This window comes from Saccopteryx leptura, chromosome 3, assembly GCF_036850995.1.
Source record: "Saccopteryx leptura isolate mSacLep1 chromosome 3, mSacLep1_pri_phased_curated, whole genome shotgun sequence".
Taxonomy (NCBI): Eukaryota; Metazoa; Chordata; class Mammalia; order Chiroptera; family Emballonuridae; genus Saccopteryx; species Saccopteryx leptura.
This window is the reverse complement of record NC_089505.1, coordinates 118,417,435-118,442,836: the sequence shown is the minus strand read 5'-3', so window position 1 is coordinate 118,442,836 and position 25,402 is coordinate 118,417,435. Positions and strand designations below refer to the sequence as shown.

Genomic DNA, 25,402 nt, shown 5'->3' with positions numbered 1-25,402 from the left:
AGAGACGCTCGCTGTCTGCTTCTCGCTCCCTCGCTCTTGTGCTCCTGCTTCACGCACACTGATATTTAAAGCTGATGGGCTGCTTATAGACTTCTTGTACCATGACAAGTTTGGGGAGGGGGGAGGGAGGAAGAGACAGACAAGGAGCCAGCTGTCACGCTGGTATTTCAAACAGTACTCTCTCCTGACCCTTTGCAGGCTCCAGCAAGTGTATCATCTTTCTGAAGCCTGTGGTTGGAATCGCAACCTGCAGCTGTCCCAGAGGAGGGGGCAAGTGTGGGGCAGAGTGGGCTGAGAAGTCGGCAGTGCATTCTCCCAGGGCTGAACAGAGCAGAGGGACAGTGTGTGTGTGTGTGTCTCTTTTCAAGCAAAGGTTTTGTAAGTGCCCCATAATTTTGTCTTTCCATCACCAGGATTGAGAAAGCCTTTAATCAGTAGTCCCTCCTGAAGTGATCATTGTGTTTTATTCTGTGGTTATCTTATGGGTAGACCTGGAAGCTACCTGAGTATGGGAATCAGGCTTGATTTCCCTCTTCCCATTGAGGGTCCTGGTCTCAGTAAAACCTGCAAATATGTGGTGGAAATTGAGGTAGAAAGTTCTTCGATTTTGTGTCCGGACTGGGGCCTTGGCTTTTGTTCCCTAATATTTGCCTGATGATTCTTTGGATTTGGAGAATGAGTCCCAAGGTGCCTCCTCCATTCACAACTTCTTCCCTCACCCCTAAGCTTCTTGGAATTCGTTTTTCAACTGTTGAGTGGTTCTGGAACTTCCCCTTTGGCTGTCATCCTCAGTAGTTTCTTGAGTATCCAATACCTGACTTAGGTGCTATCTTCTCAATGCACATGGCCTAGAAACATCTTCAAAAGTTGTTGTAGGTTTGGTCTCCTCTGACCTTTTTTTTCCCCCCTTCTGACCTTCTTATAGCCAGAATCCCTCTATGAGCGCTTATTTATACAGTGTTTCTCTTGGTTGGCTCCTTTAACCTTCACAGAGTAGAGTGTGAAAGTGATGTAACCTGCCTAAAGCCACAGTCACTTGACCAAGTTGTTTCCTAGAATGACAGAGCCATGACCTGGGTGGGGATTGTATTGCACTCCCCCCCCCCTGCCCCCACCTGGGGCTCTTTTCTCCTCAGGCCCTGCAGTGGGGGAAGTCACTGGGGAGTAGACCAGACTCCTTTAGTCTTGTCAGTGCTGCCATTGGCCTCCTGAATTTTAGCACAGCAATATGTATGTATGTGTACGTGTGTGTGTCTAGGGGCAGAGAGGGGTTATGGGTAAAAACACCCCGGGCATCTGGTAGAGGTGAACCAGGATGCCTTTTCCGCCTGTAGACCTAAGTGTTTGTCTTGAATGTGATCACTTCCTGTAACCCCCTTTGCTCCCATCTTATCCCCCACCCTGCACTCTGTCCTATAGGCTTCTAGAAGGGATTGCTGGCATGAGGCTGCTGTCCATGGGCAGTGCCTCTGTCCCTTCCTGTCCTTGCCGAGTCTGCATCGGCTGAAAGCACTGGGTGCGTGGCCTACCAAGGGAGGCCCAGGCCGTGTCTCTGCCATAGTGCCATCTCGTAGGTGAGATGGAAGCTAACTGGCTTTGATAAGTAGGAGGCTCAAGCATTAATTTTTTATACATCAGCAGCAGCCAAGTGAGTGAATTCAATTATGAGTCTGCTTTCTCTCTATCCTCCTCCCCCCAGTGTGCTGGTTCAGAGCAGAGACTAAAGAACCTGTTGAAATGAGAAACCCCTATTTCCTGGCTTGACCCCCTCACTAATTCGGGTTAAATTGCTATGCTATTGCAGTGGTGACACATTGTGCCTGCCTCTGTTTGTATAAGAGGCTGCAGTGGGGGAGGAAGGACCAATTTGTGCAGAGATAAAAGGTGTCACAGGCAGATAACTAACGTCCCAGCCTCGCGCCTGCTCTCATTGTTGCTCAATTTGTTTCGTGTGGAAGCCCAGCCTTCCCTCTTTCTCCCTTCCCTCCCCTTGCTCATATTTTACCTCGATGCCACAGTGTAATGATGCCCTGCGTAGTGGGGGAGGAGATAGGCACCTCTGGCTGACAGCCCTTCCTGATAACCAAATTCTAGCCCATCCATCACCAGCTACTCTCCTCAACTTGAAGAAAAGTGATCGTGAAAGGTGGGCCGTTTATCACCTGGGTCTGTTTATCTCCTCTGGGTGGGGGAACAGAAACAGGAGGGACAAAGAGCTGTGTCCTCGACTATTGCGGCCTCGGCTGGGGTAGCCTGCTTGCACTGGATGCAGACTTGCATCCTGCTGATTGTGGAGGCTCTCATAGGTAGGACTCCCAGACTGGGAGCCAGTGGGAATGGAAGCTTTCCTGAGGCTCAGCTTCAGGACTTGGGGAGAAGCCTAGGAAGTGTGGCAGTTCTGAAATGCAGGATAGCCAGCAACAACATTCTGTGGGAATGTTTGTATTGGAATGAGCAAGTGGAGAGACCTTGTTTGGAAACAAGCCCCACCCATCCCTCATATGTGTCCCCTTGGTAGGAGTTTCCACCTGGCTGGTTGGCTGGATCTGTTGGCCAATACCTTCCCCAAACTAGGTCTTTGGTGCTTCCACTGTCTGGCTGTGGCTTTGAAGAAGATAGAGCTTTCCCCCTGCTCTTCTTCGCTCCTCAACACTTCCCCTTTTCTGCGTATCAAACAGGGCAAAATAGTTTGCTTTGGCAGGTGAGCAGTATTTGTATGTCCTAGGGCTTTTGGACACCAGAACTGGCAGCCTTTAGCAGTCCAAGGTCAGGGGCCCACAACCTTTTCAGAGAGGGAGAAAGGGGTCAAGTATGGTTCCATATTTGGCTGACTCCTCCCCTGTAAAGGCTTGAGTCTACTAAAAGAAATAGTGGCATGCATCTACCTGACTTGGGTTGCCCCTAAGACTTGCAGAGAGAAAAGCACAGAAGGAATAGTGCCTGTGACCTTTTCTAGCACTGGTGCCTGCTCTCCTGCTGGTCCTATCAGTTTGTGTCTGCCAGGCTGTCTGTCAGACCTCCATGGATGCTGCTGGCTTCTCTGACTCAAGACTAGCAGTTCTAGCAGAGGCCCCTCAGCTCTTCAAAGCTGAGCTCCTGCTCACATGGCTTCATCCTGGCCATACCCATTAGCACGGGTGGCGTTCCCTTAATGAGCTAGTCCCCTGCCTTGGCTGGCGCCCAGCTAGTCACACCTGTTTGCCATCAGGGCTGTCTGGACCCAGCCCGAGTGCTGGGCTGCAGGTGGTGGGGCTGGATGTGGAGTGGGTGGGGAAGGCCAGGTTCCTTTTGCTTTGTGCTATACACTTGTTGGGGGGCAGTTTCTCACACCCCTGTTTCTCCCATACTGTTCTCTTTTTTTATGAGCAGGGAGGGCTCTCTGCTTTTCTTGTTACTTTAAAAGGATAATAGGAGAACTTGAGGAGTATCCTATCTTTTCTAACTTCTCCCTGGTTGGAATAGCCAGGAGCCAGTCAGGTGTCTGAGGGTAGGGTTTGATGTTCTGTTTTGATGACTCTGGGGGCCAGTGTGATAAGAGCAGGGCCACATGTTACGTACTATAAAGGTGGAGCTCTGTCCCTAAACCTCACAGTATTTGGAAAGCAATCATATCCCTCAGTTTAGAGTCCACAGGCAGGACTGGGGGGGGGGCTTCCTTAAAGGGGGCCCCTTGCATTCATGAAACTGAAGGAAGTTTTGATTTGGTTGAAAAAACCATTCCTTTTTATAGCCTGGACATAATTGGCTCTTTTCTATTGGCCATCAGTGATGTCATTCCGACCCTCATAAAGAAGGGGAAATCACACCTGTGGACTGGGTGCATAAAATTTCATTGGGCAGCAGTAATAAGTATGGCCAGATGATGTTTGGGCAGTTGAGGAGCTTTGTGCCCAGTGATTCCAGCTGCATGGAGACCTGGGCACCATAAACCTGCCTGCACGTTCATGCCCGCAGGCTAGTCCAGGGCCCACTGCCAGTGGCTCTTTTTTGGGGATTAGTATCTAGTAGGAACACACAGCATTCAGACCCTCCATGCCAGGGGACTTTTACCCTTTTCCTTTCCAAATTGGTGGAACCATATACCCGCTGTTACCCACTGACCCTAGCCCTAGGATCCTAAGAACCTTGGGCCCCAGTGTGACCTTGAGCAGTGACCACCGTGCTACCTACTTCTCTAAAGCCCTACTTTGCCTTCCTGGGGACTGTGAAGACCTCTGAGTGCATCTACATAACTGATGCCTTGTGTAGTTAGAAGAAGACTTAGATTACATTTCTAGTTCTGCTCTTGGCTTGCTTTATGTTTAAGCAAGTGATTTTTCTTCTCTGGGTCTTAGTTTCATCTTCAATGTAGGGGATAATGACTACTCAAACCCACCTTCTTCACAGATTACTCTCTTGGTGCTCTCTAAGTTGGGATAGGGTTCTGTCATAGAAATATGTAGTTGTCTTCCCATGAGGCACCTGAGAGCAAGCTGTGGCCTTTGGCTCTGTATCTCTTGTGAAGATGGGCCTGGGCCCTGCTACATCTGTATTGCTTGTGTCTTGCAGTCATAGGACTGGGACCAACCACAGGCTGGGGGGCTCAACAACTGGAATGCTGTGAGTCTGCAAACTACATGTGTACCTGCATGTGACTGGAGCCCTGAGTGAGAATGATAGTCCTGTTCTCCTCAGCTCCAGTCAGCCATGCAGTATAGACAGCAGTCAGGACTGCTGCTGAGCCATACTTGAGGCTATGTTTCCAACCTGTCAATCTGTCTGTCTAGTCTGACCTCAGTATGGCCCCGCTGGTATAATTCAACCTTCAACAGGAGCAGGCAGGATTCTACTGAGCTAGACCCCTACTACCCAGGTAGAAATGCCGACAACTGATGTCTACCTTTGAAATCTTACCAAAGAGGAAGCCTCCCCCTCCCCCAGGGCTAGCCACAGCCAATAAGATTACTGGCCTGTGTCAACTAAAAGAATCAGGGTGCTGGGGCTGGCTGAGGGAGAATATGAGAGGCACCCCAGGATCTCTGCCTTTTGCTGGCCAGTCCCCTGACTTCCTTTGTAGATTCTGCTGCTTCCATTGCCCCCCTCCACTCACAGTTCTTAATGTGATTTTTCAAAAATTGCTGAGCTCAGCAAGCATTTTCACAAATACTAAGGATAAAGAACATGAAAGAAAAATTGAAGAAAATTATCCAAACATTACAGTTCTGCTTCTTAGGCAAACATATTCTCACTCCTAAGGCTCCGTTTTGTCCTTCAAAACCTTTCCTGGTTTTCTTACATTCTTCATCCTGGTTCCCACATGGGCACATCCTAGATACCCATCGTCTTGACCTCAGCCAAAATATCCCTTCCAGGAAATTGACTAGTTGTGGTTCATGTCAATGTGTTACCTGCATGTTTGAAAACTTACCCTTCAGGTAAGATATCTCAAGTCTTAGGAAAGTAAATCCTTACCATACTGCTTGACACATGGGGATCAATTTCCTATTAGTGTTCTGTCAAATAATTGAGGAGTAATGGAGGGAAAACTGAACTGCCCTGAAACTTTCTGGGGTGGAATCAGTCATCTCAAGTGGATTCTCATTTCCAAGCTTCCTAAAAAAGGAGTTTGCACTTGTGGTCTTCACTTTTCTTATTGCTTACTTTTAAATTATTTATTTATTTATTTATTTATTTTTATTTTTTAAAGATTTTTTTTTTAATTTTTTAAAGATTTTTTAAAATTCATTTTTAGAGAGGAGAGAGAGAGACGAGAAAGAGAGAGAAAGGAGAGAGAGAGAAGGGGGGAGGAGCTGGAAGCATCAACTCCCATATGTGCCTTGACCAGGCAAGCCCAGGGTTTCGAACCAGCAACCGCAGCATTTCCAGGTCGACATTTTATCCACTGCGCCACCACAGGTCAGGCTTATTGCTTACTTTTAAACATATCGCAGGCTGCCTCGTGCTCCCACCAGCCCACTGACACCACATTCATTGAGTTTTTCTCAGCTCTTCTCTTGCTTGACTACTCAATGGCATTTGACACTAGTGACCTGCATTCTAAGCAGGTTATATACAGGGTGGAGCAAAAGTAGGTTTACAGTTGTGAGTACATAAAACACGGAGTTTATTCTTGTATTATTACTTATTAGTTGTATTATTTTCCATATGAACGACTGTAAACTACTTTTGCCCCACCCCGTATATGAGCCTAGAAAGGGGAAGTTTAGCCTGTAGTTTAGGTTGACCATAGGTGATGTGAAATGGGGACAAAAGAGCATGTGTGACTTTGGGTAACTGATACCCTGAAAATGTCCTGGAGTCCTGCCCTTCCAGAATGGGGGTGAGTTAGGTGAGTCCTGACTCATGGTACAGTATCTCCTGTGGAATTCTCTCTCTCCTTCTCTTTTTAAAATTTATTTAGTTTAAAGCTAAAGTGGGTTTATTAGTGAAGCAGTGAGACAGAATGGGCTACTCCACAGGCAGAGCAGCCTCCTGTGGAATCCTAGAAGGAGCTGAGGGTCTGTGACCTGGAGAAGGGAACTCTGGGGGAAGCTTCATGGGCTCTCAGATCTTGGGAGGGTTCTGCAAGGAAGAGATGGAAGTCTCGTTCTCTGTAGTTTCTAAAGGCATACCTCAGGGTGGAAGTTATAAGGAAACAGACTTTGGATGGTCTAAGAATTGAAGGAGTACAAAATTAGAACTGACTGCTTTATGAAGTAGTGCATTCCCTGTGTGTGGTAATGGTCTGATAGGCGTGGCCTGGTTTCATTTTAGCTTAATAAAATATACAAGATGAGGCCCCTCTGCTCCTCTCATTCCATACTCCTCCCAGGCAATCTTAATCTATTCTCATGGCTTTAATTTTACTTAAGTTGCATTAATGATTTAACATATTCTATCTCCAGTCCAAACGTCTCTTTAAAGCTGAGTATCCAGCTGCTTCTTAGATATCATCCCACTGCCTAATGTCCCTTAGGTACCTCACACTCAACAGACATTGAGTGCTTACCATGAGTCAAGCATCTACCTAAAACTGCATTCCTAAAGTCGTGCCTCCTTCCAGTGGTGTACTAGGGATGAGGCAGGGGGAGCAGTCCACTCTGGTTTGAGCAGAAAGAAAATACACTGTATGTAGAGAATTTAAAAAGCAGTAATAAAATTGACTAAATGTTGGTCTGCTCTGGGTGTCTAGTATGCTCTGTCTGCCCGTCTCCTTCTTTATATCTGTCTTAGTGCGAACACGAAGCTAGCCACAGCGCAAACCTTTGAATTGGGTTCTACTGCTCTCTCCCTGGGCCCCACATCCCCTTTGGCCCTCCTTTACGTCTCCAGTATCTACCTGCTCGCTAGCTCTGTGACTACTGTCTAGTCTCCTGGCTACTATCCAGCTTTTTTTTTTTTTTTTTTTTTTTGCAGGAACTGAGTCTGTCCAGCTTTTCTAGTATATCGTTTTTGTTGCCTCGGAACAATCCTTGTAAACTACAACCCTTCAAAGGCTCTCTGTTGCCTGCGGCTAAGCTCTTCTTTTAGCAAGAAAACTCTATGATCTTCCCCAGCTGATACTTCTTTCTGGTGTCTTCTTCCATCCTTCCATGTACCCCAGTGCTCCAACTTAAGCTGTTTTGTCTACTTCTTTTATTGTCCATTCCACTGAACAAACTGTGAGCCCCTTATGAGCAGGAGTTAAGTCTTATTTTTTGAGTCCTAAGTGCCTAACTTATTAAATATCAGTAAATGTTTGGGAGAATGGATTTGTGTGGGTAAAATGGCAACGTTTAGCTAGGAGGGGAGACAGTTTATAAATTCTCATTCAAAGAAAAAACAAGAACAGACTTTTGGCTTAAATTTTGACCTCTTCTGCATGGTCTCTTCTCTATCTTCAGAAAGTCTATTGCAAGAGATGTCAATGTGAATGGAAGTCCCTGCCCAGCTATCTCTAATCATGTGTTCTTTTTTTTGTTCTTTTTTTTTCTTTTGTGACAGAGAGAGGAACAGATAGGGACAGACAGGCAGGAAGGGAGAGAGATGTGAAGCATCAGTTCTTCGTTTTGTCATCTTCATTGTTCATTGACTGCTTTCTTGTATGTGCCTTGACTGGAGGGGAGAGGCTACAGTAGAGCGAGTGACCCCTTGCTCAAGCCAGCAACCTTGGGCTCAAGCCAGTGACCTTGGGCTCAAGCCAGTGACCTTGGGCTTCAAGCCAGCGACCATGGGGTCATATCTATGATCTCATGCTCAAGCCAGTGATCCCGCACTCAAGCTGGTGAGCCCGTGCTCAAGCCAGTGACCTCAGGGTTTCAAACTTGGGTCCTCCATGCCCCAGTTTGATGCTCTGTCTACTGCACCACTGCCTGGTCAGGCTCTAATCGTGTGTTCTTTCTCTCTCTTGTCTTATATCTCTGCCTCTCTGTTTTAACAAAACAACAAGCTAATGCACGGGAGAGATCGTAGGCTTTGGAGTGAGACAGACCTGGGTTCAGTCTTGGCACTGTCATTTTTTTAGCTATGGCATCTTAGTTAACCACTCTGAATCTCATTTTCTCATCTGTAAAATGTACACCACACTATGTACCTCACAGCACAATTCTGAAGAATAATGTGAAAATACAAGTAAGACACTTAATATATTGTTGGCCATCAGAAAATAGTTGCTATTATTTTGAGTAGTCTTCAGGTTGTCACATTTGGATCTGAGGGCTGGATCTGGAACCCAGAGTTCTGGGTGCTGGAGGTGGGGTGCCTTTCTTGGGTGGAGTGGGACCCATGGCTGATGGGTTGACCTTTTGAGGTCTGTTTGCCTGTAGACTGTTAGCTTTCCTAGCTTAAGGAAAGGTGTGCCCAACTTGTTCTCTCCTCCCTTTCTTGTAGGCTCCCGGGCCAGTGCCAGTACTTGGGCTTGCCAGTGGCAGATTACTTCAAGCAGTGGATTAATCTGAAAAAGGTACTGTGTTGTCTGAGCCCTGCTTGGGTGCTTCATCTGGTCTCCCCTTCCTTGCTTTCTTTTCTCATTTCTGTTCTTTTTTATTGTTCTTGTCTCCCCTTTTCTTTTTGTTATCCTCCTTCCTCTTCCCTAGCTGACGTACACTGGAAGGTTGTGGCTATTTCTAGGTGTGGGGAGCTGCCTGAGGGCCAGGCTGCTGAGTGGAGTATGACACTTCCCTACTTGGTGTTACCCAAGTGTTCAGAGAAGTGCCAGTTAAGGGGATTTTCCAGGGTCTTGCTTAGAGCGACTCTCTGGGCTGAGCTGCATTCCCTCCAGGCGAGATGTGGAGCTAGCTAGCTGAGCCTCTGGGAAAGTATTTTCCTTTGATGTGATCGTGAGTGTGGCATCTGACCCTCCTGACTGGCCCTGGTAGTTTCCTGTGGTTGGGAGGTAGAGTTGGTTCAAGCTGGCTTTGGTCTTAACCTGGCCACAGCAGAGTCTTGCTCACGTGAGATGGAAACTACAGCCCAATTCTCTTTGAGCGTGAGGGAGGACACTAGCACTAATGGAGCAGCAGGAGCCTGGGGAGTGGGCTAGGAGGGGACCCCATGTAGCTAGGAAAGTGGGCTCTGGTAGAGAATGACTCACTCAGAAAACTGCCCTTCCCTAGTGTGTGCTATACTACCTAGGTAAGCAGAAGATAGGAGGGGTAGGAATAGATTCCCAAGAAACCTGCTCTAGTGCGATCCTTGCCCCAGGAGGCCACTAGGGAAGCCCACCCCATAAATCTTCTGATGTAAGAGCAGCTGCTGTGGGGCAGCCTCGGAAGCCCCATGCCACCAGTCAGCAGTGACTCCCAGGAAGCTCAGAGAAGGAAGAACACACAAGGGGTCATAATGGCTCCCTGGGGGCTCAGAGAAGAGAGGTTGTTGGAGAGTCAGGCTAGGACTGTAAGGATTTGGGTCTTGAACTGGGCATTTTCAGGGGAGGTGAGATATGGATCTGAGGAGAGGCTTTCTAGGCAGGGGCAACAGTATGCTTTTGGGGGGGCTGGAACCAAGTAACCATGTGAAGAAACAGTGCAAGATGACCTTGGGCTTGTTCCATAGGTCCTAGGACAGCATTATTTGTTGTAACATTTGTGAAGTACTTTCCCTTCTGTCTGCACTCTGGCATGTTTGTTGTTTGACCCCTGCCTGCCTCTCCTGCCTATCTCCTGTGCACCAGACAACAGCTACTTACTGCTCTTCTTTGGCTGAGTTACCTTTGGCCCATGGCCTGCAACTTTACCTGTCTCTGAGGTGCCTCCCAGTCATCTTCATCTGGCATATTCCCTCTCCTTGAAGATTCAGCTCAGGTATCACCTTTGCTGCAAAGCTTAGCAGTCAGTCTCTTGCCTCGAGGATCTTTGACACTTTGGATCATAAAGGCTTGAAACTGAGTCTGTGTGTGTGTTTCCTTGCAGACACAGAGACTGAGTCTGGCTCCTTTCTTTGTCCCCAGTGGCCAGAGCAGGGCCAGGTACAGAGTATGTGCCTTGTGAGTGACTGCTGGCTGGCTGGTCCTTGACAGCTGGCTCCATAGTCAAGTCTCACGCTAGACTTGACAGGTTGCATGTGCGGGTGTGGCTAGGCCTGCGCTCCTGGAAGACGGGGTGCTGGCTGTCAGAGTGCACCTGAGGCTGCTTGCTGGCCTCGGCAAATGCAATGTGAAGGCCTGGCCAGGCGAGGCAGGCGCTGACCATGAACAATTGCTCTGTGAAGTTCACTAGACTTTTTGGTATATGTATAGCTTCCTGCCTCTAGGTTTCTTGGCAGAAAAGCAGGAAAGCAGCCAACCCATGTGGTAACATTACCATTCAGGGCTACGGGGAGGTGGGGTGGAGGTGGGCTGTCCTGAGCCTGTTCAGCTTGGTTTTCTGCCAGACTCTGCTGATCTTATAGAGGGGCAGTGGGCACAAGGGGAAACTGAGGACTCTGTTCCCAGATAGTCTCTTGGGTAACCTAGCTGATCTAGGAAAAACAGGTCTAACTCCTTCCTTTCTGCCCTCCAGCCAGATTATGTTCCAGCTTTGCTTGAAGGCCCAGCAGAAGAGAGGTCTTCATTCCAGGCTTTGATTCAGTCCTTGCCAGCAGCCATTCAAATTAGGGAGGCTGCAGGGCCCTGGAGGTCCAGCGTAGTGATCTGTCTGACTTTCATATTGCATGACTTAATGCAGGCTGCACAAAGATTCCTGCTCCTTTAAAAAGGATAACAATAAAAGCAAAGCTAGAGAGGTCATTGCCAAGGTTGTGGGAGTATTATGCAATAGCCTTACTCTGTGCCTTCTTTCCTCATGTGTGACCTGTGCTCTGGCTATCTACAGGGTCTTCTTCTGTCCTTGATCTTCATTTATCCCCCCCCCCCTTTTCTTCTCTCTTCCACTCCTCAACTCTCCTACAGAGCTTTGCCTCATGAAAAAAGTGGGGAGGGTTCTGGTCCGCCTGGCCATCTAGACCTGCTTAGGAAGTGAGCAACTGGGACTGAATTCACCATTCCCATTTCCTAAGCCTCTCCTCTGAGAAGAGGCAAAATGCTGTCTTTTAGCTGCCCTCTCCTGTCCAGAAATGCTGTGGGTTGCACCAGGGAAGAGCAACTTTTCAGTGACCAGGTTTCCACGTCTCCCGCCTCCACCTACTTCCCCTATAGCAGAGTGGAGAAAGCCAATGTTTGCTGACATTTGGAGTGTCATTGAATGATCTTATACTCTTATTGAACTGTCAGCTTAGAGAGGACTTGGGGCCCTGCTTCCAGCTCCCTGCAGGAAGTCAGAGCAGTCACTGAGGGGCCAGAAGAAAACACACACACACACACACACACACACACACACACACACACACACACGTGTGCGTGTATGCACGTGCGCATAAATATATACATATATAATCATGTGAATGCATACACCCAAGTAGGCATACCTAAAATTGTTTATAGGTATCCATACATGCATATACATGTGTGCATATGTACTCACATAGTCACCTGCAGAAATATAGGGAAATATACAGACACAAATTTGTTTACACAAATAAATTCATAAAGTATAAAGACATGCCCATAAATAAACATACACATCTTTATCAACAAACAGATATTCTTAAGTGTCCTCTGTGTTCCTGGTACTGTGCTAGGCCCTGGAGATAGAATAGAAAAGGTGGATACTAAATCGTTTTAATTGTGTTGTAATACTAAAAAGCTAAGAGTCATGGGATTGTTTCATAAGGGGATTTGACCTAGTGTGGGGTCGGAGAATGTTTCCCTGAGGAAGAGTGGCTAAACTGAGACCTGAAGGGTGAGCAGGAATTAGCTAAGCATGTGGCAAGGCCCGGAGGTGAGGAGAAGCCTGGCGGCTAGAATGTAAGTTCCATGAGAACAGAGAACTTTTGTCTCTTTTGTTCACTGTTTTGTCCCCCTCAGTAATCATTATTTGGTGGATGAATGACTGCTGGAAGCCTACTGGATATAGGGGAGAAAGGAGAACAGCATGAAAAGCTGGAGGGGGAGGTGGGAGCTCATAGGCCCTGCTTTGGATTTTGATATTTATCCTTAAGGTAAGGGGAAGCTACTGAAGGGTACTGAACTTAGAGGCTTCAAAGGAGAGGGAAAGGACAAGAGCTGTGGGGGGACAAGTGTGGGGTTGAGGCAGGCTCTGTGTTTTAAGATGGAATATACATGTGCTTGTTTGCAGGCATTAGAGAAGGAAAGGTTGAAAATATAGGAATGACAGAGGTCTCTGAGAAGGTGAAAGGAGGTGAGATGGAAAGCCAGGTTCTTGAAATTGGCTTTCTTCAGGAGGAAGGTCCCCTCTTCCATGGTGACAGGGGAAGGAGAAGAAAATGGGTGCACAAAGATGCAGATAGGCTTGTGGGTTTGATGATGCAAGTTGAAGTAGTTCCCATCCGATAGCTTTTCTTTTTCTCTATGAAGTAGATCAGTCATTTGCTGATAACTAATAGGGGAGGGCAGAAAGTGGAAGAAGATTGCTATAGTTTTAGTAAATAGAAGTGTGAGCTGACTTGAGATGTATAGTAGAGTTTTAGGCGGTGCTGAGGATTCAGTTGAGGCTGATGACATTAATTTATAATGAAGCTATTCTGTTCAGTTGCATGACTTTTATTTTAGAGAGCTCAGCTGCCTGGCTATGTACATGCAGAAGGCAGGCATTTAGATTCATCCAGGGTGGAGATTGTTCCATGAAGTGTGATGAAAGGAACAAAGAGGCTGAAGATATTGTCAAGACAGTGGTTGCCAAGATAGACCATGGGATCTAAGCTGGATATTGAGGGAAGAAAAGACAGCAAGGGTCCTAGTAAGATAAGGAGTTACATTGGGTGTAGTTGAACATGCCAGATGAAAGGATAAGAGATTATGTTTAGACAGTAGGATATCTGAACTAGTGGTTTCAGAGATGGGTCAGAAAAAGGTGTTAGCAGGTTCCAAGGTATGGCCATAGGAACAGGTAGCTAAGTTTGGGTGGAGGGAGATTATTGTTGTAAATAAAAGGTCAAGAAATGGATAGGTCAGATGTGACCTCCATAAGGATGTGACTAGGTGGGTATATGCGTGCATACATAATATACATAGACACATACACACACATACTCGCTGCTTATGCACGGACACGTGGGCATAAATGTGTGTACAAGTACATGCCTGCACATACATAGACACAATTCGTGTACATTCAGACTAAGCCATGTAAGTACATGTGTATACACTCATAAATGGTCTGGACTTTCCTCTGATGCTTGGATGGGTTTAGATAGGCTTTTGGAGAGGCAAGCAAGCAGCCTTGGGATTCTGAGTCAGTCCTGGCAGACAGGGCTCAGCTAGTTATGCTCAGAAGTCGTAGGGATGGGGGTCACCTAGAATTTAACCGACCCAGCTGTACTAGGGTGTGAAGATTGCTGCTCCACTTTTCTTCTGCCATCTGCGCTATCTATACCCTGCCACCATGTCTGGATGCTCTGAAGGGGGTGGATCTGGGATGAGCTGTGACAGAGGAAGAGGAAGAGACCTTGTTGGGTCCCTCCATGAACCATTTCTGCCTCCCCCTCTCCTGCGAGTGGACAGCAGGAGAAACTGCTGAAGGGAGGGTTGGTGTCTACGATTGAGTATGACTTTTCCTGACCTTGGAGCATTCAGAGTCCCAATCAGCGCAGTAATAAATTAAGGGCTTATGGAGGAATAAATTCTCGGCCTTAATGAAGTTCTTTGCTGGGGGCCATAGGCAGGTCAGCAGGTCGGGGTGATGCAGATTGGAGGCTCCGGTGAATGAGCTGAACTAGCTGGGAAGCCATCAGAAGTGGAAGGATCTGAAACTCTGTTGGTTAGGTCACTTTTTGCTGTTGTGAAGATAAAGCTGCGTGAGTGATAGGCAGGCTGACGGAGGCTGGGACTCTGTAGAATGGCAGCTGCATGGTGCCCGCTGTGGAGCCCCTCAACTGGGGCTCTTCAGAAGCTAATTTGGAAAAAAACAAGAATGAAACAAAGTGAAATTCAAGAGAGACAGGAGACCTAGGGCCCTGGCAAGGTGTTTGTTTTATTTTGGAGGGAGGAGACCACTCAGTGGTAGGAGCCCGACTGGGGCTGTGGTCCAGGTGTCTGACATCATCTGAAGTACAGTGTTGTCTGTGGGCAGTAGGCAATTATAGGCTGCTCTCCTGGTAGTTCTGAGGCCAGGGAGATAAGGGCCTCTAGCTGTCTAGGAAGAAATACATGTACAGAGGACAAGGCATAGGCATCAGGTATAAATGAGGGAATGGTGGGAGCAGGAATGTGACAAGGAGAGGGTGAGTGGGAGGGCGGCCCAGTGCTTGCTGTTGGATTTGATGCTGGAGGGAAGGGGGCTGGAGGCTCCTGAACTGTAGAGCGAAACTAGAACCCAAGCCTCAAGGCTCCACATCCTGAGCTCTTCCTCTTTTTATCCCACCCTTTGCAACATCTGCCCTTGGGTTGGCGGGGAGCTCTTGGGATGTAGTCCAGTGGTAATAGAGGGAGTAGTGCTGGATTGGGAGCCAGGGGCAGTTGGAGCTGGAGAGAATGTCTCCTTTCTTCTCTTCTTCCTGCCCCATGGTGCAGTGCCCTGCCTGGGCTTTTCCTTTAAATATGTCTTACAGCTGTCTGAACTCTGAAATTTTTTTTACTCCTTCCCTCGCCTTGTTAACATGTGTTGCCTTTGGGGTAATCAGGGAAAAAATATTATGTCCTTTTACAATTACCGGGTTTTGGAATATTAAAATGTCTCGCTGCATCGGCACTGTTATTTTGATTGGTATTCTAACCTTTGACTAGCCCATAAAGCGCGCCGCTCCTGAAGCCAATATTGCAGGACTGAAATTTAATTCCGAAATGATTCCAGATAATAGGGAGACAGATAATATATGCATGAAGGATATTATGTTTGGACTAACTGCAGCAGGGCCAGGGCTGGGGAGCTGAATAATAGCCCAGAGTGAGTTATAATCTGTGGGACAGAAATGCCTTACTGTCAGGGCCAGGACAGGAACTCTTAAATCAAAGGCCTGGGAAAGGGCGCTATTGCAGTGTGCTCATTTTGACAGGAAGAACACCAGAGCCAAGAAAGTAGGTATGGAAAGCTGTGGGCCATCATTTTTCTTGAGCAAGAAACCCAAGGCCCTGGATGATCTAGCTCATTGTAGCCTATCTTCATAGCTCCTGTCTCTCTAACATTCCAGCCATGTCAGACTTCTTGCTGCTTTTCAAATGTACATAATGGCTTCACTTTCTTTTGCTTATTCTGTTCCCTTGGCTTACATTGCCTTTTTCCTTTTAATATGTTGGAAAAACTCCTGTTCATCCTTCAAAACCCTCTTCTGTGAAGCTTTCACTGATGTTCCCTTACTTCTGGTAGACATAGTTAATCCCCTCCTTTGTATGACTTCAGTACTTTGTAATGAATGTTTCACATGCTCCTGTGATTATCTGCTTACACCTTTATGTTTCCCACAAGACTGAGCGACTTGAGGTCTACATAACACCCATCTCTGTATTTATAGTGCTCAGCATGAGGCCTGGCACACACTGGGGATCAATAAGCTTTCATTGGACCTACAGTGAATAATATGCTCCAGAGTCCAGATAGCTATTCCCTTGCCAAAATTTCCCAGACAAATAGACTTAGAAGTTAAGTAACTTGCCTAAGAGCACATAGCCAAGAATAGGTAAAGCAAAGATTTGAACCCAGGTAGGTGTGTTCTGTTCTTCAGACCATGTATCTTAGGCAGGTAAGCAGGCATGGATTTGGAGGCCAGGGTAGGAAAGACCCAGATTCCTTCTTTTCATAGCTCAGGAATTGAGACTTCTTTGTTGGAAACAGCATTGTTTCTTAACATTCATGGGACTCGAGACCTGGAAGAGATTGGGCCTCTGGTTACTACTAATGACTTTTGGACAGTTATTTCACACAAAAGATACTTCTCTATTATGACTTTGTAACCAGGGGCCAGGAAAGTACCTTAAGAAAGGTACCTAAATATGGTTTTGGAGAACTCTCAGGGAGGTAGGCAGACAGAGTACATGGAGCTCCTAGTAATGTGTGAAAACTTCACAGACATTCCCTTCCCCCTTGAGCACTCGGTGGAACTTATATTTTGGGTATATGGTGATAAAGTACATAATGAAAAAAGCCACAGTGAATTTGGTTGGCTTTTAAGTGGAAGGCTGTGGACCTTCCCACATAATTATATTTTATTAATTACAATATTATTTATGTGTTCGTAGTCTGGACAAATAGTATGGCTGTATGTGCAACTTGTCCTTCTCAGACTTCAGATGGTGCTTGGTGTATACACTGGCCCCTGGGGATGTGGCTCACAGACTGGAAAGCACTGGAACAAAAGATAGAGCTTTGGAGCCAGATAAGCATGGCTCAGACTTCTAATACCACTACCAACTAGCTGTGTGGTCTGGAGCAAGTTCCCTAACTTCTCTGAACCAATAAAAGATGACTAATAGCTGACACACAGAACTTAGTCTCTGGAGTCCAGTAGGCTTGATTTAGAATCCTAACTGTGTACTTACTGGCTACTGGCTAAGGGGTTAGGAAGGTCACTTCACTCCTTTCAGCCCCAGTGTCTTCCTCTGTAAAACAGGAAAAACAGTGCCCAGTCCTAGAGTTGTCTGAGACTGAAATTATAGCACACTATACCTCTGTCCCCCGTTGTCCTTGCACTGTCTTTTTCATCCCTGTAACCTGGTCATCTCATGTAGGCTGCAGGGGTGAAGGAGACAAGACTCAAGGTAGACATACAAGCCTTTGTGGACATGAGCTAGGAAAACAAGGCTCCCTGGCAGAATTCAGGGGAGCACCAGGGAGTAGGAGCTGAAGCACATCCTTGGCTAACTGACCCTCAGCTTACACTGAGGGACAGAGTCGATTAGCTCATTGTCCTTGATTCCAGCTGCCATCAGCGTTCCTGTCTATCCAGTGCTGTACAGTCACATTCACCTCCAGACAATTGCTGGCTCTGTCACCTGTGTTATGACCTTGGACGAATTACTTTTCTTCTCAGAACCTTGGTTTTCTCATTTGTAAATTAGAGATAATGATAAACATGTGCTGTTCTAAATGCTTTTTATAAATTAACTCAGTCCTCAAACGACTCTTTAAGTACAATTATTATCCATCTTACAGATGAGGAACAGGGTTCAACAGTGAGTGATAAAGTAGGCACGTGCATTTAGGCAGCAGACTCCAGAGACCATGCTCTGAACTTATTTGCTCTGTTGCCTCCAGTGCACAGGAAGGAGTCATTTTCACCTGGGAAGAAAGTCAACGAAGTTTTCATTAAGGAAACACTTGAGTTAAACCTTGAAAGAGAGCACGTTTTCAGAATCCAGGGTGGAAAGGGCATTCCAGACAGGGGGAGATGGGAACAAAGGGCTGGGGGGTGAACCAGCTTGCTGGGCTGGAGAACTACAAACTGGTTTTCAGGTTTGTTAGATTACTGTTGTGGGCCAGCTCTGTGTATGCCTCTTAACAGAGGAGAAACAGAGCAAGCGAGCACAGTAAGAAATCATTGCCCAGCACCTAGAGTCGAGCCAGCCTAAGCTGCCTTCTAAGACTGGGGCAGCAGCTCCAGAAAACTGCCATGTTTATGTCCATGTGAGGGAAGAAAGAGTCGATGGGCCTGGGATAGCAGGGAGAGAAGGAGGCCACTGTGCCTTCTAGTGTATTGGCTGTGGGCAGCCTTAGACTGCTAGGCCAGAAGACCTCAGTATCCTTACAGCGCAATGTATGAGGAATCAATTAGATAAAGTCTGTAAAGCTCTTCAAGTGCTGGTGCTTTGTGTGTGGGTGGGAGGCCTGGCATAGCCTCAGCCAGGGAGCTGAGCTGTCCTGCCTTGTTCTATGTCCTAGATAAGTTTGGCCACAAGGGAGAAGGAGCATGGGAGGGAGTTAGGTAAAGGTAGATGGGATTTTTTTCTACCTTTAAAAAAATGTTTTTTATTTAAGTGAGAGAGACAGAGAGAGGGACAAAGGATGAATAGGGACAGACAGGAAGGAAGAGAGATGAGAAGCATCAATTCTTTGTTGTGGCACCTTAGTTGTTCATTGATTGCTTTCTCATATGTGCCCTGACCGGGGGGCTCCAGCCAAGCCAGTGACCCCTTGCTCAAGCTAGCGAACTTCGGGGCTTCAAACCAACAACCATGTGATCATATTTGTGATCCCACGCTTAAGCCAGCAACCCCACGCTCAAGCTGGTGAGCTTGCACTCAAGCCAGTGACCTTGTTTACCTAGTAGATACCACCTGTTTCAAACCTGGGTCCTCTATATCCCAGGAGGATGCTCTGTCCACTGAGCCACCGCCTGGTCAGGCGATTCTTACTACCTTCATGAGGTTCCCTGCAGGTGCTGCTGCAAATTGCCATTACCCTGGAGTTGCTTGCAGTGCCCTCAATGGCAGGCCTTACCAACAAGGCCCACCTTGTGGTCTCCCTGCCTCTCTCGGGCTGCTGCTCAGATTCTGTGCACTGTCAGGTGATACAACTCCTTCATCTTGGTTCCACTGTATGCCTCCTCTGTCTTTCTCTTGTGTCCTTGAGGAAATGAATTCTGAGCTCGTGCTGGAACGGGGGAGAGAAGGGAGCTCTCGGTCTGTTTGGGGCCTGAATTTAAAACTTTTTGGGACCTGGATTGGCATCCTGTCTAAAGAGCCTATATTCTAACCCTCGGGCCAGGCGCTAGGGCCCACAGTAGCCCAGGGTGCATGCCTCTTGGTTATTGTGTGGCCTGATTTGTTCCTGTGCACAACCATGAGCCATTCAAGGGAAAAGGACTAGATCTGCTTCTTGTCTGAATCAAAAGAGCTAGGCAAGCAGAGGGACCTCAGCAGGCTAGTAGAGGCATAAGTAGAGGCATAGATGCTGCGGCAGAGCTGAGGGCACTTTGAGAGACAGGCGAGGCAGCAGGGAGAACCGGACTTATCAGTGCTCAGTATTAAGTCTGAAAGAGGTAAGGGAAACCTTAGAAACCTCCCATGCTTTTTGTTTTGCTTTGGTTTTTTCTTTTTGTTATTTTGTTGTTGTTGCTGCTGCTGCTACTTTGGACCCTGGGAACTGGGAGGAATGTTACATAGATAGAAGGGCAAGGAGACTTCCTTGAAGGCAAAAGGCACAGCCCTTCTTCCTATCTTCCACATTGCTCTGCAGACTACTTGGAAAGGCAGGTTTGACCGTGTCCATGGGTATTAAGAATAAAGCATGAACATATTGAGCCCCAGTTGGTGCCAGCCTCTGTGCTGGGTGCTTTACACACATTTTTGGATGTAATCCTCACAGCTGCTCAGCAAGGAAGGGGCTGTTGTCTTTATTTAATGGGTGCTAAAATGGAGAGATTAAGAAGCTTGCCCAAGGCCACATGACCTCGATGTAAATGCAGTTTCTCTCTGTGACTTCCTTATTGTCATTTGTTCCCTAGTAGATACCACCTGAAGGCATCTCCTCTGGTCTGGCCTGGTATAAGTGGGGCCCAGGACAAACATATACCAGGCATTACTAGTTGTATGATTGCTGAAAGTCAGTGACTAGAAAGGGATAGGATTTGACCTCCCAGGTCTCTGGGGAGTGACACTTGTTTTATGGGGATCTCTCTGTCTGTGTAAGAGGATGTGCCTCTTTGTACATGTGTGCCTATATGTGTAATAGAAGTGTATCTCTCTAGGAATGTTTGTGTCTGTGTATACTACTAGGGTGTGTGCATATTGCCCACAATGGGAATATGGATGAGGCTATAGGGATGGGATCTGTGGTTTAGCTAAGGCGACCTGGAAGTGAGCAGATAAGGCCCTCGTCTCTAGAGCAGTGGTCCCCAACCCTGGGGCCGCGGACCAGTACCAGTCTGTGGGCCATTTGGTACCGGTCCGCAGAGAAAGAATAAATAACTTACATTATTTCCGTTTTATTTATGTTTAAGTCTGAACGATGTTTTATTTTTTAAAAATGACCAGATTCCCTCTGTCACATCCGTCTAAGACTCACTCTTGACGCTTGTCTTGGTCACATGATACATTTATCCGTCCCACCCTAATGGCCGGTCTGTGAAAATATTTTCTGACATTAAATTGGTCCGTGACCCAAAAAAGGTTGAGGACCACTGTTCTAGAGGACAATGTGGTTCAGTACAAAGAACTCCAGACTGAACTTGAAGCTAGAAGATCAAGACTTGGGCTCTGGTGTTGTGCTGCTTGGCTTTTCTAAGGCCTCAGTTTCCTTATCTGACAAAGGTTTCTACCTTTGCTATTTTTTGATCATTCATGGTAACGTAGGTTTTCTCTTTTTGCTCCCAGCAAAAAATGAGACAAATGCAAGGAAGGTGAGAGAAGGTCCTCTTTTACCCTGACCTATTTTGATCTATTACTTTGGGACTATTCTGCTCATGCACTGGTAAAAGTTGAGGGTCTGAGGAAGGCAAGGCATTGCCTGGCATCAGGTCAGGAGAGCTGGGGGCTCAGGTGTTGGGGAGGCATTTGGACAACAGGTGCCTGTCACAGTTTGAATTGGCCTGAACTAGAGCTGAATGCCATTAGGCTTTGGGCTTCTCCTTGAGAAGCTTGTTGTCTCCCTGCTCCTTTGAGGGGTAGAGGGGGGCTTCTTAAGGTAGATTGCAGCCCAAGTCCTTCCTCGGCCTTTGATCCCCTTGGTCGGTTTTCTTGGAGGATTCAGAGTGATGGCTAGGTAGACCAGGACAGGTAGCTGGATGTATGTTCAATCTTCAAATGGGAATGCCCACTGCAGTGTCTGTGAGCTCAGCTGACCTGCTATCAGCTCTCTTGGGGGAAGAGTAGTTTAGGGTTGGGTGCCTTAATTTTCTCTGGCTTTACTCCTCAGGGCTGATCTGGGTGGTTCCTAGAAAAGGGACCTTTGTCTATTGCATTCTTAGGTGGGATTATAGCAGGATTTTGTCTGTTTTGTCCCATTAATTAACACCAGTTCCTTGAAATTTCCAAATTTGACTAGCTTGGTCACTAGAGAAGGAATGGGCATTGTGTGAACTCGCAGTGAAGTTCCTTCAGTACTGATAAGAACTTCTTTGTTGGTTGGGCTTAGATCAGCCTGAACCTAAACCTCAGGTAGCAAATGACTTGTGCTATGCCTGGGCCAGGACAACTAAATTAACATCCAGCCTCCAGTCACTAACTGAAGGCCTGTGTGTTAGAGCATTTAGACTCAGATGAATCAGGTCTGCTTTCCACCTGTACAGAGCTCCTGGTCTAGCAGGGAGGCTGGGTGGGTCAAGGCAGATGGGGAGAAACACAGTAGAGACTGTAGTAAGTGGGGTGATAACAATGTGCGTATGGTTTGGGTAATTATATTTTTAAATAATTTATTTCAAATTCAGCTCTATACTGAGTTAGAAGTTATAAGGGACAGTCTGTGTAAGCATGTCTGTGACCCCTACCTGTGCAACTCAGTAACCACAGAACTTCCCAGATGAGCTAGCTCTTGCTGCAGCCAGCCCTGTGACTTCATCAAGGGCCTTAAGGCGAGGTTCTTGAGAGACTGTAGGCTGCCCTACTTGGAAAAGAGGAATGGCCCGCCTGGGGAGATGAGGTCCAGGCTAGCTGCTCAGAAAGTGCTTATATGTGGGTATGGGCAGGTGTGCTTGTGAGGGTGCACAGGCATGAGCCCAAGTGTACATATGGCAGTAGCCAGTGATCTGTCCTCAGCACCATGACCAGGTCTTATGGTGCTAGGCCTGGGCTTGACACCTACTTGGCTGCGAGCAGGAAGGCAGGCTGTAGGCAGATCCCAGAGCAGCCATGAGGCCTTCCCAGAGGTGTGTTTGCTGTGCCTAATTACCCGGCAGTTGTTTAACTATGCAAGCTGCATGCCTGCCTTTATTGCGCTGTGATTGCTGAGCTGCCTATGGGGAGTGTCATAAAAAGATATAAAATGCCCATTATCTGTCTGACGCCCTCCTCCTGGACTGTGGGTGTTTGTGTTTTATTTTATTTTTATGGCTCGAGGGAGGCTCTGCAGGAAGAAAAGGGAGGAGAGGGGAGGGGAGGACCTACAGGAATTGAAGGAGCCCCCTTCATACTGTGGTCAGCCATGAGCTGAAGGGCTCTCCTGAACAGGGGGGAGAAGTGGAAATGGTAGATCTCCAGGGTCAGGATGATGATCAGAAAATAAGGCCCAGATCTTTCCTCCTAATCCAGCTGCATGTCCTGCAGTTTACTTCCACTCTACCCATGCGTAGGTCTGCCTCCTTATGTGCACGGCAATCTGCAGAGGGTTCTGAGAGTGGTCTCTGGGAACGGTCTCTTATTGCCACTTAGTTCTTTACCAGCTTTGATGACTCAGGTGGCCTACTGGCCTCCTAGAGCTCCATGGCTGCTTTGGCACAAATACTGTGAGCACCATGCCCTGCTCCTGAACCTTCCACCCCTACAGTTTCAGCTTCCCTTTTCTTGTCAGCTGCAGTGATTGGTTCAAGGCCACGCCTATTCAAGAATCCACTGGGTCTCAAGGAAACCTTGACCATGAGAGGGAAGGGAATTAATATGATTTGAGCACCTGCCCTGTGCCAAACAGAACCTGTGCATGGTACTGAGGCAGAGATCAGAGATCAGACAAGGGTCCTGCCCTTGAAGAGCTCAACCATGTAACCAGAGTTCTAGTATCATAGTAGGTGTTGAATAAATGTTTGTCAGAGGGGACCGAATTTAGCATAGTCATTCATTCTCATGTAGTAAATAGCTGTTGAGCACCCACTGGGTCAGGCATTCTGCCAAGCACGAGATAAAAAAAAGTGAAAGAAATAGACAAAATTTCAACCCTCACTAGTCATTTGAGTTTATTGAGAGAAGGATTAAAAGATTTAAACCCTAGGTATATAACTCTAAACACCATGCCCTTTCAACTCTGACATATTTCCCACGCTCAAACCATTGAACTCTAAGCTATCCTATACTGATCATCTAACTTCCCTAGATGAAAAGTCTATATATGCTAAATGAAGTACAAGCTCTCTAGCCCATACTTTGAGATCCACAGCGTACCTTTGCAGCTATACCAAGATAGCTTGTATGATCCTGCCTACTGAACTGCTTATCCTTCAACCTAACTCCTGTACATACTCTGAAGATTTCCAGTTTCCACTGTTAATTTCCTCCTTATTCAGATACCTATATTGGATGCCTAAGCACTGTGCCAGAGCTTTCCCTGGCCTTGTTCACTGCTGGTGAGCCTGCCATAGGCCCTTCTACTGTAGTGTACTTGAAAAGTTTTATTGAGATATAATTCACATACCACTCGGTTCACCTGTTTAAAATGTACAATTCAGCCTGACCAGGCGGTGGTGCAGTGGATAGAGCATCGGACTGAGATTTGGAGGACCCAGGTTCGAGACCTCGAGGTCGCCAGCTTGAGCGTGGGCTCATCTGGTTTGAGCAAAAAACTCACCAGCTTGGACCCAAAGTCGCTGGCTCAAGCAAGGGGTTACTCGGTCTGCTGAAGGCCTGTAGTCAAGGCACATATGAGAAAGCAATCAATGAACAACTAAGATGTTGCAACGAAAAACTGATGATTGATGCTTCTCATCTCTCAGTTCCTGTCTGTCCCTATCTATCCCTTTCTCTGACTCTTGCTCTGTCTTTGTAAAAAATAAAAAATAAAAAAAATAATAAAATGTACAATTCAGTGTTTGTTAGTATATTCACAGAGTAATACAACCATCATCACCATCCAGGTTTACAACATTTTTGTCCCCACTAAAAGAAGAGCCTTAGCAGTCACTTTCTATTTCTCCCAAATACCCTAGCCCTAAGCAACCACTAACCTAATTTCTGTTTCTATAAATTTGTCTATTCTTATAATTCTGGGAATTTCTTATATATGGCCTTTTGTGATTGGCTTCTTTCACTTAGCATAATTTTTGAGATTCATCCATGCTGTACCATGGATCAGTACTCCATTTCTTTTTATTGTTGAATATTTCACTGTATGGATATACCATATTTTATTTATCCATTCATCAGTTGATGGGTATTTGGATTTTTTCCATTTTTTGGATGTTATGAGGGATGCTGCTATGACCATACATACACAAGTTCACATTCTTGTTTTTGCTTTTCTTTTTTTATACTTGTCTGTCTTTCTTAGTAGTGTGAGCTTCTTACCCTGAGAGTGGGGTTCACTATATTGTTTATTGCTCTATCCCCACCGCTTACCCCATGGTTAGCACTCAGTAAATGTCAGTGAATGAATACCTGCATTCTAATTCTTTTACCCCTTGGGATGTAATAGCAAATTGTAGGGACCTGTTTTAATAATTGTTTTTTTATTTTATTTTATTTTATTTTATTTTTCATGTTTAGAGAGGAGAGAGAGGGAGAGAGAGAGACAGAGAGAGAGAAGGGGGAGGAGCTGGAAGCATCAACTCCCATATGTGCCTTGACCAGGCAAGCCCAGGGTTTCAAACCGGCGACCTCAGCATTTCCAGGTCGACGCGTTATCCACTGCGCCACCACAGGTCAGGGTTAGGGACCTGTTTTAATTCCATAACTCACTCTGCCCTGGGTGTAACTGCATGTACATATCTGCCACCGTGCTGAAGCCTAAGTTCATTCATCAGTATCCCAGACCATGCCTTTTCATTCCACTGTTGACCTCTCTGGTGTAAGTCCTTGCCCAGCAACAACTGATCTGAGAGATTTTCCTGAGTTGCCCCCATGATGACAGATATGGCCTCTAACGGAACACTGAGGCAGAAACTAACTCTACCTCCCTTCTCCTTCCCTCTTCTCCTGAGGGGCCTGGATTATTTTACACTAAGATGGCTGAACCTGTGGGAGAACTCTGGAGGAAGGGTTGGACTGGGTGGCCTCCAATCAAGAGGCTTTCACAGGCCAGCTTTGTGACAGCTGCAGACAGTGGGCACCTCGAGGAGGAGCAGATGCTACCCCTGCCATTCTAGAAGTAGCCTGTACGGA

At 46.7% G+C, this 25,402-nt stretch overlaps 1 protein-coding gene across 2 annotated transcripts in view; it reads left to right on the top strand.

The window, feature by feature from the left end:
* Positions 1 to 25,402, top strand: part of ERI3 (ERI1 exoribonuclease family member 3) — a 130,527-nt gene that overhangs the window by 61,440 nt on the left and 43,685 nt on the right. For both annotated transcript variants that reach the window (XM_066376102.1, XM_066376101.1), the window contains exon 7: positions 8,848 to 8,920. In XM_066376102.1, coding sequence (XP_066232199.1) covers positions 8,848 to 8,920 — 73 coding nt within the window. The remainder of the gene's footprint in view (positions 1 to 8,847; positions 8,921 to 25,402) is intronic.